Source organism: Bufo gargarizans, chromosome 11 (genome assembly GCF_014858855.1).
Source record: "Bufo gargarizans isolate SCDJY-AF-19 chromosome 11, ASM1485885v1, whole genome shotgun sequence".
In the NCBI taxonomy this organism is placed as follows: domain Eukaryota; kingdom Metazoa; phylum Chordata; class Amphibia; order Anura; family Bufonidae; genus Bufo; species Bufo gargarizans.
In genome coordinates this window covers 25,475,828-25,493,519 of record NC_058090.1, presented here as the reverse complement: position 1 = coordinate 25,493,519, position 17,692 = coordinate 25,475,828, and the positions used below count along the sequence as shown (strand labels likewise).

Below are 17,692 nucleotides of genomic sequence, written 5' to 3'. Positions count from 1 at the left end.
AGTAAATGGAAAACTTTGTTCTATTGTCAAGGTATTCATATAAGGCTACTTTCACATTAGCGTTTTTTGGTGGATCCGTCATGGATCTGCAAAAACGCTTCTGTTACAATAATACAACTGCATGCATCCGTCATGAACGGATCCGGTTGTATAATGCCTTCTATAGCCATGACTGATCCGTCTTGAACACCTTTGAAAGTCAATGGGGGACGGGTCCATTTTATATTGTCAGAGAAAACTGATCCGTCCCCATTGACTTACATTGTGTGCCAGGACGGATCCGTCTTGCTCCGCACCACAGGGCGGACAGAAAAACGCTGCAGGCAACGTTTTGGTGGCCGCCTCCAGAGCGGAATGGAGACTGATCGGAGGCAAACTGATGCATTCTGAGCGGATCCTTCTACATTCAGAATGCATTAGGGCAAAACTGATCCGTTTTGGAACCGCTTGTGAGAGCCCTGAACGGATCTCAGAAACGGAAAGCCAAAACGCCAATGTGAAAGTAGCCTAAGCCATTTCTTGGTGATGCCTATCTCTGGGGGTATATGATGGCGCACATATTTGCTATCACACAGCTTTCCCAGTACCAGACATACGAAAGAGATGGCTGACTAGAATTTTTAATTAACAAAAGGTAACAATTCAACAAAATACCCGGGAGGCTGTAGTGCTGCATTCTCCTGTCTGTAGTGGACCCAGGTACACAGGCTACATATAGACATTTTCTTTATTAGATTAGGAGTAATAATATCTGAGCCCGTCCGTCTGCGCCATCTGGTAATCTTCCAGCTCGTGTCCCTGCAGAATGAACAGAAAATCAGCAGATGCACCAAACTATATTTGGAGCACAAAAAAAAAATAGAAAAAAATTTAATTCTGATAAGCAGTCAGCCTCTGGATAGCTTAAGGAGTGGATTATTGGAAATTGTGTGGATGTCTATGTACTTTCACTCCAGTGAGGACCATGCTTATCTTATGAGACTTTTTAATAGAACGTGCGACTTTTGTAAAGCTGTTAATGACTGATAAACTGCTACCGTCAAACCACATTTATTACAGTCTTAGGCCTCATGCACACGACCGTTGTGTGCACCCGTGGCCGTTCCGTTTTCTGTGATTTCCTGCGGAACCTATTACTTTTAATGGGTAGGTTGAAAACTCGGAAAATGCACCGTTTGTCATCCGCCCCCGTGTATCCTGTCCGTCAAAAAAATGACCTGTCCTATTTTTTTGACGGACAACGGTTCACGGACCCATTCAAGTCAAAGGGTCCGTGAAAAAACACGGATGCACACAAGATTGGCATCCGTGTCCGTAGGCTACTTTCATACAGACTGATCCGAAGATCCGTCTGCATAAAAGCTTTTTCAGAGCTGAGTTTTCACTTTGTGAAAACCCAGATCCGACAGTATATTCTAACACAGAGGCGTTCCCATAGTGATGGGGACGCTTCAAGTTAGAATATACTACGAACTGTGTACATGACTGCTGCCTGGCAGCCCCTGATCTCTTACAGGGGGCTGGGATCCGTACAATTAACCCCTCAGGTGCCGCACCTGAAGGGGTTAATTGTGCGGATCATAGCCCCCTGTAAGAGATCAGGGGCTAGCATGGGGCAGACCCCCCTCCCTCCCCAGTTTTAATATCATTGGTGGCCAGTGTGCGGCCCCCCTCCCTCCCTCTATTGTATTAATATCATTGGTGGCCAGTGTGCGGCCCCCCCTCCCTCCCTCTATTGTATTAATATCATTGGTGGCCAGTGTGCGGGGCCCCCCCTCCCTCCATTGTATTAATATCATTGGTGGCCAGTGTGCGGCCTCCCCTCTTTCCCGGGGCTCCGATCGGTAACCATGGCAACCAGGACGCTACTGCAGTCCTGGTTGCCAAGGTTACTTAGCAATATTAGAAGCATCATACTTACCTGGTGGGCTGTCTGTGACCGGCCGGGAGCTCCTCCTACTGGTAAGTGACAAATCATTGAGCAATGCGCCGCACAGACCTGTCACTTACCAGTAGGAGGAGCTCCCAGCTGGTCACAGACAGCGCAGCAGGTAAGTATGATGCTTCTAATATTGCTAAGTAACCATGGCAACCAGGACTGCAGTAGCGTCCTGGTTGCCATGGTTACCGATCGGAGCCCCAGCGATTAAACTGGGACTCCGATCGGAACTCTCCGCTGCCACCAATGATCCAGGGGGTGGGGGGAAGGGGGGCCGCACACTGGCCACTAATGATATTAATACAATGGAGGGGGGGCTGCACACTAGCCACCAATGATAATACAATAGAGGGCGGGGGGGGGGCCACACTGGCCAAATTAAATTAAAACTGGGGAGGGAGGGGGGTCTGCTGCCTGGCAGCCCCTGATCTTTTACAGGGGGCTATGATACGCACAATTAACCCCCCTTAGGTGCGGCACCTGAGAAGTAATTGTGCTGATCACAGCCCCCTGTAAGAGATCGGGTGCTGCCAGGCAGCAGGGGGCAGTCATGTACACAGTTCTTAGTATATTCTAACTTGAAGCGTCCCCATCACCATGGGAACGCCTCTGTGTTAGAATATATTGTCGGCTCTGAGTTTCACTATCTAACTCCTATCCGACAGTATATTCTAACATAGAGGCGTTCCCATGGTGATGGGGATGCTTCAAGTTAAAATATACCATCGGATTGGAGAAAACTCCGATCCTATGGTATAATAGGGACTCCTGACTTTACATTGAAAGTCAATGGGGGACAGATCCGTTTGAAATTGCACCATATTGTGTCAACGGCAAACGGATCCGTCCGGGTCTGCACTGCCAGACGGACACTTAAACGATTTTTTCTTCATGTCCGTGGATCCTCCAAAAATCAAGGAAGACCCACGGAAGAAAAAACGGATCACGGACCTACGGACCCTGTTTTTGCGGACCTTAAAAAAAAACGGTCGTGTGCATGAGGCCTTAAAGGGCCGATCATAAATCTGACTTGGCTAAAACTGACTTTAGCCCTATGTGAAAGTGGAGTGAGCTGTCGGAGTAATGATAAGGCGTCCAGATCACAATTTTTATTTTCCTATTGCCCCCTGTTACACCGCTGCACTGGAATACAGTCTGGACTTCTTATCTGCAGTACTACTCATGTATTACTGTAGATCAGGGATCAGCAACCTTAGGCACTCCAGCTGTGGTGAAACTACGACTCCCAGCATGCACACGTGCTTAGCTGTTTTCAGAACTCCCATAGACGTGAATGGAGCATGCTGGGAGTTGTAGTTTCACCATATCTGGAGTGCCAAAGGTTGCTGACCCTTGCTGTAGATAATAGTCCAAAATCAGGGTGACAGATTCCCTTTAAAGGGCATCTGTCAGCAGTTTTGTACCTGTGACACTGGCTGACCTGTTACATGTGTGCTTGGCAGCTGAAGGCACCTGTGTTGGTCCCATGTTCATATGTGCCCGCACTGCTGGGGAAAAAGGATGTTTTATTATATGCAAATGAGCCTCTAGGAGCAACGGGGGCGTTGCTGTTACACCTAGAGGCTCTGCACTTTGACCTGACCAGCCATTGACAGGAAGGAAACGTTCCGTCCCGACAGTCTGCTGCTCGCTCTGTGAAGGAGACTGCTGCATTTATATGCAGTGATCACCTTGACTGTATGAGGACGAGGGATTGGCTGGAGGGCAGGACACATCAGATACCAACCGTCTCTCTTCCTGTTCACAGCTGCTTTGCCATAGACATAGCAGCAGGAAGGGAGACAGCACATGTGCACTTAGTGCGCCGTCTCCTCATCCAGCTGATCGGCGGTGGTGCTGGGTGTCGGACCCCTGCCGATCAGAGGATAGGTCATCAATATTAAAAGCCCAGAGAACCCCTTTTCAATAGCTGCTGAGTGGTCCTGTTGATGGAACCCGGTTATATGTAGTAGTATAATCTACTGTGTGTTGGCTTGGCTTTAGTTGTGCAATAGGTGGGATAGCCCTACCATAGTCCCAGCAGATAAGGGTATGGTCCCATAGGATATAGAGTATTGTATCTGGCCTTGTATAGCCTGGGGTATTCTGGGGACAGCCTTAAACCCACAGGGAAGCAAGCATATAGACATGGGCAAGGTGTGAGGGTGAAGGGTGGTGTTTGGCTTAGTGCCATGACACTCCTAGAGGCTCATTTGCATATTTTAAAACATCCTTTTTCTCAGCAATGCGGGCACATATGAACATGGGACCAACACAGATGCCTTCCAGCTGCCAAGCGCACATGGAACAGGTCAGCCAGTGTCATAGGGACAAAACTGCTGACAGATGGGCCTTTAAAGTGTACCTCTAGTTTCATCGTGACAAGTAAGGTGGTTCTGGGTTTTGAGACCCCCACCTCATTGATCACTGAAACAGGAGGGACAGGTGTAGCTTGTTGGCTCTGATTGGCCGCGGTGTATGGCGTTTCGATGAGCCCATACACTGCTAAACCTACCCCTGCAAAGAGAATTTGTCGGCGATTCATTGAGGGGGTCTCAACACCCACAGCCCTTTGAAATGTCACTAATACGTGCACGTTATTAGTCCTTTCACACAGACAATCTGCCCCATAACGAGCACTGGTAACATTTACCTGCCCTAATCTTTATTTTCTGTTTTCCTATACATATTCTCTGTGTAACACCTGGGCCCACTTGAGGTTCCAGCGCAGTAGACAGATATAGGGAGAGATTGATCAAAACTGGTATAAAGGAAAACCATAGCAACCAATCAGATCCCACCTTACATTTTTCAGAGCTTCTTTGTAAAACGAATAGGAGAATCTGGTTGCTAGGGGCAACTACGCCACTTTTCCTTTTAAATCTCCCACCCCCAGCAGCTGACAACAAACTATTACTCCCCGGTAGTGACAGCATGTTGTCAGTGGTTAAGAATCATATTTAAACAATTATGGCTGCACTTTTTTTTCTTAGACGGAAATAAGAAATGGTGGGGTCCCCCAATTGTGAGAGGTGTACCCCATCTTCCAAAGTGCTATTAACAGAATAAATCTCTTACCTCAATGACTTCAAACTGGATGCGCTCCTGCTCCGCTCTCCTCTGCAACACCACCTGCAAAATACCAGAATGAATTATATACGCAGCGCCCCATCCGATAATGAGTTGGGAACAAGAAAGGGATACTGCCATCAAATTGTGACTATAAGGGTCCATACACATGTCCGCAAAATGGGTCCGTATCCTTTCCGCATTTTTGCGGAACGGGTGCAGACCCATTAATTTTCAATGGGGCTGGAATGTGCTATCCGCATTTGCAGATCCGCACTTCCGCAAAAAAAATAGAACATGTCCTATTCTTGTCCGCAATTGCGGACAAGATTAGGCATTTTCTATTATAGTGCCGGCGATGTGCGGTCCGCATATTGCGGAATGCACATTGCCAGTGTCCGTGTTTTGCGGATCCGCAGAACACTTACGGACGTGTGAATGGACCCTACCAGCCTGGCTGCATGTGCATTGTGTGCATATATATTCACCCAGGGTGCCATACCAGTTAAGGGGGGTAACTATCTTCTAATCCATATTGTACTCTCGCCCCCTTTATACTTACAAACACTGCAATCCCAGTGAGAATAACCAGGGCGATGATGATAATGATGGCGGCAAAGCCGGGAGAGATGCTTTTCATGTAAATTCGAGGAGGTTCATTATCAAAAAACAAAACCCGGATCGATTCTGTGTCAACCTCGAGGCTTCTTCCATCCAGAGGAACGCTGAACTTGCTGTGTTTTAACTGTGGGGGACAAAATATCAACCAGTTACAAAAATGTATTGTGGATTATTTAGTTCCAGTTTGTGGGTAGTAACTAGCAATGGCCAGCAGGTGGCTCACTTGTTATGCAGATTTTTGCAGCAAATGCAAAGGGTCCCCCTGTGATAACCGTTGAGCAGACAGAGCAATAGGGTCTGTTCACATTATTATAAATGTCGGGCTTTCCAGTATTTTTATTGGTGCCGTTATCCATTTGAAAACAGATCCGAGGGAAGCCATTACACTAATGTGAACAGAAACTATAGCAGAAATAGGAAAAAAAATCCATTGATTTCAAAGGTATCATCATTAACCCATTCACTCCCCTTAGACCACCAGAGGTAGTAGGATTAAAAACACTGGTGGCATATCACTAGGATATCGTGTGACCTCTGCCGATCGCTAGCATGGTGTTTCAGTGTTGCCACCCATTCATTCTATTTTGGTGCTATATGTTTTTATTTGAGGTTACATCATAAGGGTGCATTCACACGTCCGTAGTTCTGGGTCTGCATCCGTTCCGCAATTTTGTGGAACGGGTGCGGACAGCACACCGTGTGCTGTCCACATCCGCAGTTCGGTTTCGTGGCCCCACAAAGAAGGTAGAGCAAGTCCTATTCTCGGACCCCAAGGATATCACCATTAACTTTTTCACCAGCCTAGACCACTACGATTAGTGCAATCGAATGGGCTGTCCAAATGATACTTTTTTTTTATTTTTATAATTTTATATTTCTTAAAAAGAGTGAAGAAATGACAAAGCATATCCACAACAGATCTATGCACATTAGTATGAGGTATAACATGTGAAGCATCGTATTCACAGTAACTTAGGCATTAATAACATTCAGTAATATTCTATAACAGAACGAGGAATGTCAAGCATTAATATGACAATAAAGCGCACAGAAGAAAGATAAACTGTCTGTGACCACTGAATAACAACGAGACAAGGACAAAGACACAAAAGGGAGATGGGGGGGAGATACACCATTCTCGCCAGCTCTCTAAGGCTGGGTTCACACCTGAGCGTTTTACAGCGCGTTCCTACGCGCTGTAAAACGCTCAACAGGCAAAAACCAATGCTTCCCTATGAGAATGGTTCTCACCTGAGCGTTTTACAGCACATACGATCGCGCTGTAAAACGCCCTGCGCCCCAAGAAGTACAGGAGCTTCTTTGGGGCGTATTGTCGCACGTGCCTGCCCATAGATTCATTGGATGCCTCTGTGTTCAATCACACAAACGCGCGTTTCCAAAATACAAAAGCGCCCCAAAATACGCCTGTAAAAAGCGCTTATCGAATACGCTCAGGTGTGAACCCAGCCTAAGGATGTCTCGTAGCCCAGTAATCATCCCAGGGATCCCATATGGCATTGAAGAGAGCAACTTTGTCCTGAAACATAGCTGTGGAGTATTCCTGGGTTCGGACTTCCGTCACCCTAGCGTACAAATCAGAGACCCTTGGTGGTTCGGGGCTTTTCCAACATGGAGGTATTAGACAACGGGCTGCTGTAAGTATCATTAGTAGTAACTTAAGTGAGTGTTTTTTAACTTGACGAGTTACCACATTAGTCCAAATGATACTTGATGACTTGGGGTCCTCTTACACATGACAACAATGGGCAATAAATGAACGCTATGAATTGCATTGGGTCATGTGATCGGGGGGATCAATGATCGTTATCAAGGTTGTTTGTCCCTCTTTCATTTTGCAGACCAAAAATGAGGATTTTATATGCCACATGACAGGTGTGATCACCCGGAAAACAAGTGTTTGGTTTGATGGGTCACTGATGGCATCATTATATGGGCTAATAATCGGAAACAAGTGTTTGTACCTGCCCCCTGGCCAATGTAAAAGAGCCTATAGGATAGGCTGTCAGTATCTAACTCCCAGCTGACCTTAGGTGCCACAACATGACTGTGCAGGAAATCCTGACCTGGGCCTCCGGGCACAGAGGCCGCAGCTTCCTACCCCTTCTAGCACCAGATACTAAACCTCCTCAGTCAAGGCCATAATTTACCCCCCGCTCGATGTAATACGCCACTGTCGCAATGTCCACAGGATCCTTCGTTCCATTTGTAGAAAAGAACTTCATAGTGACCTCGCGATTCAGCTCGTGAACCTGCAACGGACAGGAGTAGCAGCGTGGTTATACATTGCTTTACGCAGCTTTCCTAGTGTAATGAATGGCAAAATCTACCCGTGTAGGCAGCAATACAATCCCGCACTTGTATGAGGCTGAATATAGAACATTCGCCACTCAGGAGAGCTGTAATGGCTGCCATCTTGATTATCACCCAGCTTTCCTACTGAACGGAATAGATATCACCTGCCTTGGTATAGCACCTACATATACAGTATATCTAGGTAGTTCAGTTTGCTCTTCCCATACTTCGGGTCCATTCACACATCCGTGTGTGTTTTGCGGATCCGCAAAACACGGACACCAGCAATGTGCGTTCCGCATTTTGCCGGCACTAATAGAATATGCCTATTGCGGACAAGAATAGGGCATGTTCTATTTCTTTCGAGAACGGAAATGCGGACCTGGAAGTGCGCCATAGAAATAAATGGGTCCGCAATTCCGTTCTGCAAAATGCGTAACAGAATTGCGGATGTGTGAATAGAGACTTAATAATTGTCCGCATAACGGACAAGGATAGTACTGTTCTGTTAGGGGCCAGATGTACCGTAAAGAAAAACGGGATGCACACGGATGTCATCCGTATTTTTTTGCGGACCGCAAAACACTGAAAAAGCCATACGGTCATGTGCAACAGGCCTAAACTGGCAGCTATATGGGGGGCAGAGAATGCTCTGGGAGAGCTGGGTGACAACCCCTGTGGGGACTGTGATTGACATACTAGTTGTCACCCAGGTTTCCGAGAACCGGATCCAACCAAGGAACAGCTGAAGTCAAGGAGGGGAACAAAAAGTTTCTTGTTGATCGTATACTGGTAGTAAATAAAAAAATAACACATAAAATAACCCATAAAAATAACCCATTGCGTCCTCACCATCACCTGTGAGATCTGCGGAGCTTTGAGAAGGAACGGTGACACTTTAGCAATCAGCTTCCTGTAGACACAAGGTGAAATGGCTTCAGCCCCAGACATTTGTCAGAAGAGGCCATAAAAAAATAATAATTCAATTACACTGAAAGTGGAGAACGTCGAAAGAACCGGCGGGCCCTGAAATATTTACTGCCTAAATTACACAGACGCCGCCGGGCTCCTCACCGCGGCTAAATCACTGTCTGAGCCGCAAGACACACGACTCAAATCCCGGGAATCTACTATGTAAATAAAAAAAATGAAATATTGTGTTTTCTATCAAATTTGCCTTGTCGGCACCTGCAATTAGAGCCATTCCCCTTCCACATCCCCTTAGGCCTGGAGCAGGGACTGATGAATTTTGCACCACTGTTGGGGCTGCACAATATTAACCAATTCTGTTAATGCAAAAGTTGCTGTTGGTTGGAATGGTTGCAAAAGTCGGCGCAACTGAGGAACAATAAGAATTGTGTAATGCTGCAGCCTGCAGTGTAAAGAATGGAGGTTTCATTCTGTTTCTCATGGCAACGCTCAGACTTTAGGCTCTTATTTTATAAGAGGAGGGGAGCGTCCTATCCTATACGCTGCTGTGTGCATGTAATTATTCATGGAGGGGATGCAACACTGACCTGCGGAGCTCCTCCTCTTTCCCTTTCAGCTGCGCCATATCCACTTTGAAGGCGAAATTAATCTGAATGAGCCTGAAAGACAAGAATGCGGAAATCAGCACAATACACAGACACCGCGGCTTTGACATCGTCTGACCTTACACCTGGCGGAATAATACTTATATTCAGATGCTATCTGTTGCTCCCTTAAAGGGAATCTGTCAGCAGTTTTGAGCACACTAAACTGAAAACAGCACTAGACAGGGGCTGAGGACAGCAGTACAAACATACTTTTGTGTAGAGCTGTTATCATCAGGGGTAGTGTGAATATTAAGTTTTCTTCAATCAGGTTCTGGTCTTTGATTGCCCAGGAGGAGAAGCTTCACTGAGACGTGCTCTCTCTCGTTGAGCTGTTCACAGCCCTCCTCCATGCTCTGTGTGACAGCTGTAGCACCCAATCAGATGACTACTACAGATGTCACTCAGAGCAAAGGGGAGGGGCTGTGAACAGCTCAATACAAAGAGTACTTCATGGTGGCCCCGCCTCCTGGACACTCTAGGAGCAACAGGGGCGTTGCCATTACACTTAGAGGCTCTGCTCTCTCTGCAACGCCCTCTGCACTTTGATTGACAGGTCCAGGCATTATGATGTTTTTACTGCCTGGTCGTGTAATTTAAAGTGCAGACAGCGTGGCAGTTTCAGAAAGAACAAAGGCGCTAGGTGTAATGGCAACGCCCCCGTTGCTCCTAGAGGCTCATTTGCATTTATTAAAACATCATATTTCTCAGCAATGCGGGCACATATGAACATGGGACCAACACAGATGCCTTCAGCTGCCAAGAGCACATGTAACAGGTCAGCCAGTGGCATAGGTACAAAACTGCTGACAGATGCCCTTTAATGCATTTAATATAATAGTTCATCAACGTGTGATCGCTGGACGTTCTGAGAATAGGTTATCAGTATAGAACACATGGACAAACCCTTTAAATTCTCCTCCTATTTTAAGTGTTCAGCTCCTATTTACGGAGGGGGTGGAAAGAAGGTCAGCTGCTGTGCTCATGGCTGGGAAAGAAGTTCTATCCTATGCTAGTCACAACACCCCCTGCACTGACCCTCAACAATGGCGTTCACACCGAGCCCCCGCCCCACAATGGCAGCAACGAATCCCCTATGATAATGAGAACCAGTCCCTTCTCATAGAAAATACCAGCCAGGGACCGTCTGACAATGTTAGCCAGTCCCCAAATACCTTAAAATGCCAGATAGAGTCCCCCCCGAATGCAGTCCAGCCAATGCCCCACCTTACGGTGCCAGTTTTCTTGCCACTCCTGTGCACGGTGACTTCCCGCAATTTGACGTCGTATTAGTATGTCATGCTGATCGGGCAGGTGCGCGCCCGATCAGTGCAGTAACCAACAGCCGGGCCCTTGCTGTATCATCAATGCTGGCGGATTAACCCCTTCTAGCCCTGACTGCGACATAGAAGGTGTTTGCGGTGGGTAAGGGTCTTTATCGGGTCCCTGCGCTGCGGTGGCGGGGTCCCGATGGGTGAGAAGGCATAATAAATGTACTTACAGCCTCTAATACAGGAGACCTGAACATCCGTAATGTAAAAAATAATCCAGTGTGTAAGAGTCACCTCACTTACTGAACACTGACAAGTTTCTCGCACTTGGGGTCATCGCTGGTCTTGTCCGTCACCCTGACCCCTGCGCTGTCCACGCACCAGCACAGGTTGGAATCCTCGTCGCATTGCTTTGCTTTGAAATCTCCGCTCTCCTCGCACTCCGGATCGTAGACATTGTCGATCTCCACCTTGCTCCGTCCTGGATGACTCCGTCCACTGCGGCTCTTGTGCAGCATCTCGAGATGCATCAGACGACACTTGGGCGTCACTTGAAGAAGCAAATGAATGTAAAAGAAAATCATTGTGGAGAAACAATTATTTCTGCTGTAGCAAGTACAATGATATCACACTGGGCCCTCAGTACTACTACACCCATCCTACAAAGAAATCCAAGGTTAGGATGTTTGTGTTACACTTTTTTAATACAGCAGCAGTGACATCACTGAGAATGCAGCCTATCCATTCACTAGAGATCAGCGGTGACATCCCTGAGAATGCAGCCTATCCATTCACTAGAGATCAGCGGTGACATCACTGAGAATGCAGCCTATCCATTCTCTAGAGATCAGCGGTGACATCACTGAGAATGCAGCCTATCCATTCACTAGAGAGCAGCGGTGACATCACCGAGAATGCAGCCTATCCATTCACTAGAGAGCAGCGGTGACATCACTGAGAATGCAGCCTATCCATTCACTAGAGATCAGCGGTGACATCACTGAGAATGCAGCCTATCCATTCACTAGAGATCAGCGGTGACATCACTGAGAATGCAGCCTATCCATTCACTAGAGATCAGCGGTGACATCACTGAGAATGCCGCCTATCCATTCACTAGAGAGCAGCGGTGACATCACTGAGAATGCAGCCTATCCATTCACTAGAGATCAGCGGTGACATCACTGAGAATGCAGCCTATCCATTCACTAGAGATCAGCGGTGACATCACTGAGAATGCAGCCTATCCATTCACTAGAGAGCAGCGGGCAGTGGATATATATTACAATGGACTTACATTGCTTGCAGTTGACCGTCAGGTTGTCATATCCTCTGAACACGGCCTCGCACGTCCCGCAGCGGTTCAGGTGACAGGTGACATACTCATTGTACTGACATGAAGAATCCTCACAGACCTCATCATAGTCACAGTTCTCATGAGCAGGAAGAGCGTCTGGGCATTCGTCATCTGTGAAGGGAAAGATAAGGGCTGCATTATACACTATCCCCTGTAATATGAAATGTCCAGCGTATATTATCCAATGACTAGGGTGACGTATACAATACCAGACTAATATTACATGCCTCGTAATATCAAATATCAGGCTGCAACATAAAAAATGAGAAAGCTCTGTGAAATGTCAGGGAGCAGGATACAAGATCAGTGATACGTCAGCATATCTGCTATGGGGAATCTCAAATGTCCAACTATAACCCCAATTCCAAAAAAGATGGGGCGCTGTGTAAAATGCAAAAACGGAATGCAATGATTTTATTCCCAAGAGATCATGGAGCACATAGGTGATGAAACATTTTACCATTTCATGAGAAAATTAACTCATTTGGAGCTTGATGGCAGCAACGCATCTAAAAAAAGTTAGAACTGGGTCATGTCTACCATTGTGTAGCATCTGATCCTCTTCTAACAGTCTGGCAAGTGAGGAGACCAAAAACAAGCCTCAATATGTGAAACAGTAAATCTGGGCAAAAGTTTAAAAGACCAATATATACCCTACAATGTTGTTTACAAACAAACGACGACAAAATGATCATAAATATAGTTCATTTTATTACAACAAATTCATGACATATCATAATGTACACAATAAAATAACAATAACAGGGAACACCAGCAGAAAGGCAATGCCAAAATCCACTGGCCTCTGCCGCTATCACCCACCAATAGTTGTTAAACATGTCAAGCACAACTAAGTTATGAGTGCATACATGTCAAATCAAAAAAGTATTAGGTTTGGCCCAATATAAGAAGAAGTAAAAAATGTAGCATATAAGAATATCGCACTAAACGTGTACAAATCCCTAAAAAGAACAAAACTCTAAGGTTAAACCTATCACTCAATAGAGCCAAAGAGAGAGGTACAGCAAAGGCTAAATATAAGAGCAGGAGAAAAAGTAAATCCCCCAAAAAATAAAAGTGAAAGACCCTATAGTAAAGGTGAAATGAGCCAAGAAAATAGTTGTAATCAGATCAATGTATACCGCAGGACATAATGGGGGGGGGGGGGGGGGGTGAGAAGAGCAGCGCAGGACATGATGGGAGGGGGGGGGGGGGTGAGAAGAGCAGCGCAGGACATGATGGGAGGGGGGGGGGTGAGAAGAGCAGCGCAGGACATGATGGGAGGGGGGGGGGGGGTGAGAAGAGCAGCGCAGGACATGATGGGGGGGGGGTGAGAAGAGCAGCGCAGGACATGATGGGGGGGGGTGAGAAGAGCAGCGCAGGACATGATGGGAGGGGGGGTGGGGGTGAGAAGAGCAGCGCAGGACATGATGGGAGGGGGGGGGGTTGAGAAGAGCAGCGCAGGACATGATGGGAGGGGGGGGGGGGTGAGAAGAGCAGCGCAGGACATGATGGGGGGGGGGTGAGAAGAGCAGCGCAGGACATGATGGGGGGGGGTGAGAAGAGCAGCGCAGGACATGATGGGAGGGGGGGGGGGTGAGAAGAGCAGCGCAGGACATGATGGGGGGGGGGTGAGAAGAGCAGCGCAGGACATGATGGGGGGGGGGTGAGAAGAGCAGCGCAGGACATGATGGGGGGGGTGAGAAGAGCAGCGCAGGACATGATGGGGGGGGGGTGAGAAGAGCAGCGCAGGACATGATGGGAGGGGGGGGGTGAGAAGAGCAGCGCAGGACATGATGGGGGGGGGGTGAGAAGAGCAGCGCAGGACATGATGGGGGGGGGTGAGAAGAGCAGCGCAGGACATGATGGGGGGGGGTGAGAAGAGCAGCGCAGGACATGATGGGAGGGGGGGGGTGAGAAGAGCAGCGCAGGACATGATGGGAGGGGGGGGGGGTGAGAAGAGCAGCGCAGGACATGATGGGAGGGGGGGGGGTGAGAAGAGCAGCGCAGGACATGATGGGAGGGGGGGGTGAGAAGAGCAGCGCAGGACATGATGGGGGGGGGGTGAGAAGAGCAGCGCAGGACATGATGGGGGGGGGTGAGAAGAGCAGCGCAGGACATGATGGGGGGGGGTGAGAAGAGCAGCGCAGGACATGATGGGGGGGGTGAGAAGAGCAGCGCAGGACATGATGGGGGGGGGTGAGAAGAGCAGCGCAGGACATGATATGGGGGGGGGGGTGAGAAGAGCAGCGCAGGACAGGATAGGGGGGGTGAGAAGAGCAGCGCAGGACATGATGGGGGGGGTGAGAAGAGCAGCGCAGGACATGATGGGGGGGTGAGAAGAGCAGCGCAGGACATGATGGGGGGGTGAGAAGAGAGCAGCGCAGGACATGATGGGGGGGGGTGAGAAGAGCAGCGCAGGACATGATGGGGGGGGTGAGAAGAGCAGCGCAGGACATGATGGGGGGGGGGGGTGAGAAGAGCAGCGCAGGACATGATGGGGGGGGTGAGAAGAGCAGCGCAGGTCAGGATAGGAACCTCGACACGCGTTTCGCCTCAGCTTCGTCGATCTGATTACAACTATTTTCTTGGCTCATTTCACCTTTACTATAGGGACTTTCACTTTTATTTTTTTTGGGATTTATTTTTTCTCCTGCTCTTATATTTAGCCTTTGCTGTACCTCTCTCTTTGGCTCTATTGAGTGATAGGTTTCACCTTAGAGTTTTGTTCTTTTTAGGGATTTGTACACGTTTAGTGTGATATTCTTATATGCTACATTTTTAGCTTCTTCTTATATTGGGCCAAACCTAATACTTTTTTGATTTGATCACACACTCATAACTTAGTTGTGCTTGACATGTTTAACAACTATTGGTGGGTGATAGCGGCAGAGGCCTGTGGATTTTGGCATTGCCTTTCTGCTGGTGTTCCCTGCTATTTTATTTTATTGTGTACATTATGATATGTCATGAATTTGTTGTAATAAAATGAACTATATTTATGATCATTTTGTCGTTCTTTGTTTGTAAACAACATTGTAGGTATATAAAGTGAGGAGACCAATTGCAGGAGTTTTGGGCGAGGATTGTTGTCCCATTCTTGTCTGATGTAGGATTCTGGCTGCTCCACGGTCCTGGGTCTTCTTTGCCATTTTTTTTGTTTCGTAATGTGCCAAATCTTTTCTATTGGGGAAAGGTCTGGACTACAGGCGGCCTGTTCAGCACCCGGACTCTTCTTCTGTGAAGCCATGCTGTTGTGGAGGGTGCAGTATGGTGTGGGGGGGTTTCAGCATCGTCTTGCTGAAATATACAAGGCCGTCCTTGAAAGAGAGGGTGTCTGGAGCACATGTTGTTCTAGAACCTCTATACACTGTTCAGCATTGATAGTGTAAGCCGTCCACGCCCTAGGCACTAATGCAGCCCCATACCATTACAGACGTGCTGATAAGCTGGATGGTCCCTCTCCTCCTAAGTCCGCATGACACAGCGTCCGTGGTTTCCAAAAAGAATTTTGTCCGTGTTGACATGTGGCTTCTTCTTTGCATGAAGCTTTAACTTGCATTTGTGGAACTGTGTTCACAGACAACGATTTCTGTAACTGTTCCTGAGCCCATGCAGTAATTTCCAGCACAGAATCCAGCCTGTTTTTAATGCGGTGCGCCTGAGGACCCCTAGATCACAAACATAGTACTGACCGTCCCCAGATTCTCTATATCTTTTCTATTATGTACTGTAGATGGTGGGATATCCAATATCTTCACAATTTTATGTTGAGCAACATTTTTCTGAAATTGTCCCACAATTTTTTGACGCAGGTTTTTTGCAGACTGGTGAACCTCTGCCCCTCTGACACGCTTTTATACCCATGACTATGCAACTTACTTTTGCAGTCACTTTTCCAGCCTTTTTATTTTTGCCCCCGTCCCAACTTTTTTGAGATATGCTGTTGCCAAATTCTAAAAGGAATCTCAATACCAGAAAAAAAACGTTTCCTCATGCATTCTGAATGGAAAGAGATCCGCTCAGGACACATCAGGCAGCATTATGTTTTGTGTTCGGACAACAACAATGGATCAGTCACTGTCAACAATGTAAGTCAACGGTAACTGAGCCTAAAAAAACTGATCCATCACCCATTGACTTTCAATGTATCTAGTGACAGATCCATTTTTTTCTTTCTTTTTTGATTTTACACAACCGCGTCCTGATGTGCAAAATCTAATTGGATCCATTTATTTCTGGTATTGAGATCCTCTGCCGGATCTGAATACCAGACTTAACAACGCACGTGTGAAAGTAGCCTCATTATTTTTTTTTCCATGAAATGTCTCTCATCATCCGATATGTGCCCTGTGATCTAATGTGAATAAAATACAGGTCTATGAGATTTTCAGATGATTGCATTCTGTTTATACTTACATTTTACACAGCGCCCCTACAATTTTGGAATTTGGAATGCATACTATCAAATTGTCAGGAAGCATTATGGATCCATGGCCCACGCTATCAAGTACATGATACAATGTCAGACTGCTGTATATAAGGACTCTGTGCATTATCCAACATCAGGGAGTACAGTACAATATCAGGTGTACATATAGCTGTTTGGCCTATGTTATGCAATGGCATGTAGTCCGCCTGTACTATCAAGCATCAGGAAACTGTATATAATATAAGAGGACAATATAAACAATGCAACATCAAATGTCAGGATGAGAATAAAGCTACAGGGTCCAACGTCTGTGAATTCTTTATATAAAATACATCTAAGGCTACCTTCACACTAGCGTTTCTATTTTACAGTATTGAGATCCGTCATAGGGTCTCAAAACCGGAAAAAAACTCTTCAGTTTTGTCCCCATTCATTGTCAATGAAGACAAAACGTAACTGAACAGAACTGAGTGCTCAAACATGCATTCCGTTCCGTTCTCATACCAGAGAGCAAACCGCAGCATGCCGCGGTTTTCTTTCCGTCATGGGATGCGGAGCAAGACACAATAGAAAACGGATCCTTCCCCCATTGACTTTCAATGGTGTTCATGACGGATCCGTCTTGGCAATGTTAAAGATAATACAACCGGATCCGTCTTGGCAATGTTAAAGATAATACAACCGGATCCGTCTTGGCAATGTTAAAGATAATACAACCGGATCCGTTCATAATAGATGCAGAAGGTTGTATTATCAGTAACGGAAGCGTTTTTTGCTGAACCCTGCCGGATCCAGAAAAAACGGTAATGTGAAAGTAGCCTTAACTGCTTAGAGTGTTTTAAACTGCAGCGTTACATCCGCAATCAGGTCAGCCTGTGTTATCAAACGCCTGGTGCAGTGTACAATGTGAGACCGCAACATATAAAGGCAATCCACTAACTGGAACCAGTGTGCAAATCTACCTACCTGGTACTGTGGAGACCCCCGGCAGAGACCCCAGGAGCAGCAGATAAAACCCAAAGCAGTAGTACCTTCTTGTGTCCATGGAAATTCATCAGAAGCACAGAGCCCCCGTCCAGCCCTCTGCTGGGAGCGTCTCACCTACAGAGGGTTCCA

The 17,692-nt window shown here is 47.0% G+C and overlaps 1 protein-coding gene across 2 annotated transcripts; it reads right to left on the bottom strand.

The window, feature by feature from the left end:
• Nucleotides 1-613: 613 nt before the first annotated feature.
• Nucleotides 614-17,692, bottom strand: LOC122922189 (epithelial cell adhesion molecule-like). Of its 2 annotated transcripts, none has more exons than XM_044272705.1 (9): nucleotides 17,543-17,692; nucleotides 12,085-12,255; nucleotides 11,091-11,337; nucleotides 9,460-9,531; nucleotides 8,795-8,855; nucleotides 7,798-7,899; nucleotides 5,571-5,753; nucleotides 5,018-5,071; nucleotides 614-798 (listed from the first exon to the last, which is right to left on the bottom strand). In XM_044272705.1, exons 1-9 carry the CDS (start codon nucleotides 17,619-17,621, stop codon nucleotides 736-738), a joined length of 1,032 nt encoding a protein of 343 aa, XP_044128640.1. In that variant the 5' UTR covers nucleotides 17,622-17,692; the 3' UTR covers nucleotides 614-735. The 2 variants fall into 2 exon arrangements, with proteins under 2 accessions (XP_044128640.1, XP_044128642.1); XM_044272707.1 differs by having other exon boundaries at nucleotides 8,801-8,855.

What these genes read in the sequence shown, in the direction of transcription:
- LOC122922189 (XM_044272705.1), bottom strand. Translation starts at nt 17,621, where the DNA reads ATGGACACAAGAAGGTACTACTGCTTTGGGTTTTATCTGCTGCTCCTG. An exon ending in GACGGTCAACTGCAAGCAAT is followed by an intron (nt 11,338 to 12,084) that starts GTAAGTCCATTG and finishes TGCTTCTTCAAG; the next exon opens with TGACGCCCAAGTGTCGTCTG. An exon ending in TCCAGTTTGAAGTCATTGAG is followed by an intron (nt 799 to 5,017) that starts GTAAGAGATTTA and finishes TTCATTCTGCAG; the next exon opens with GGACACGAGCTGGAAGATTA.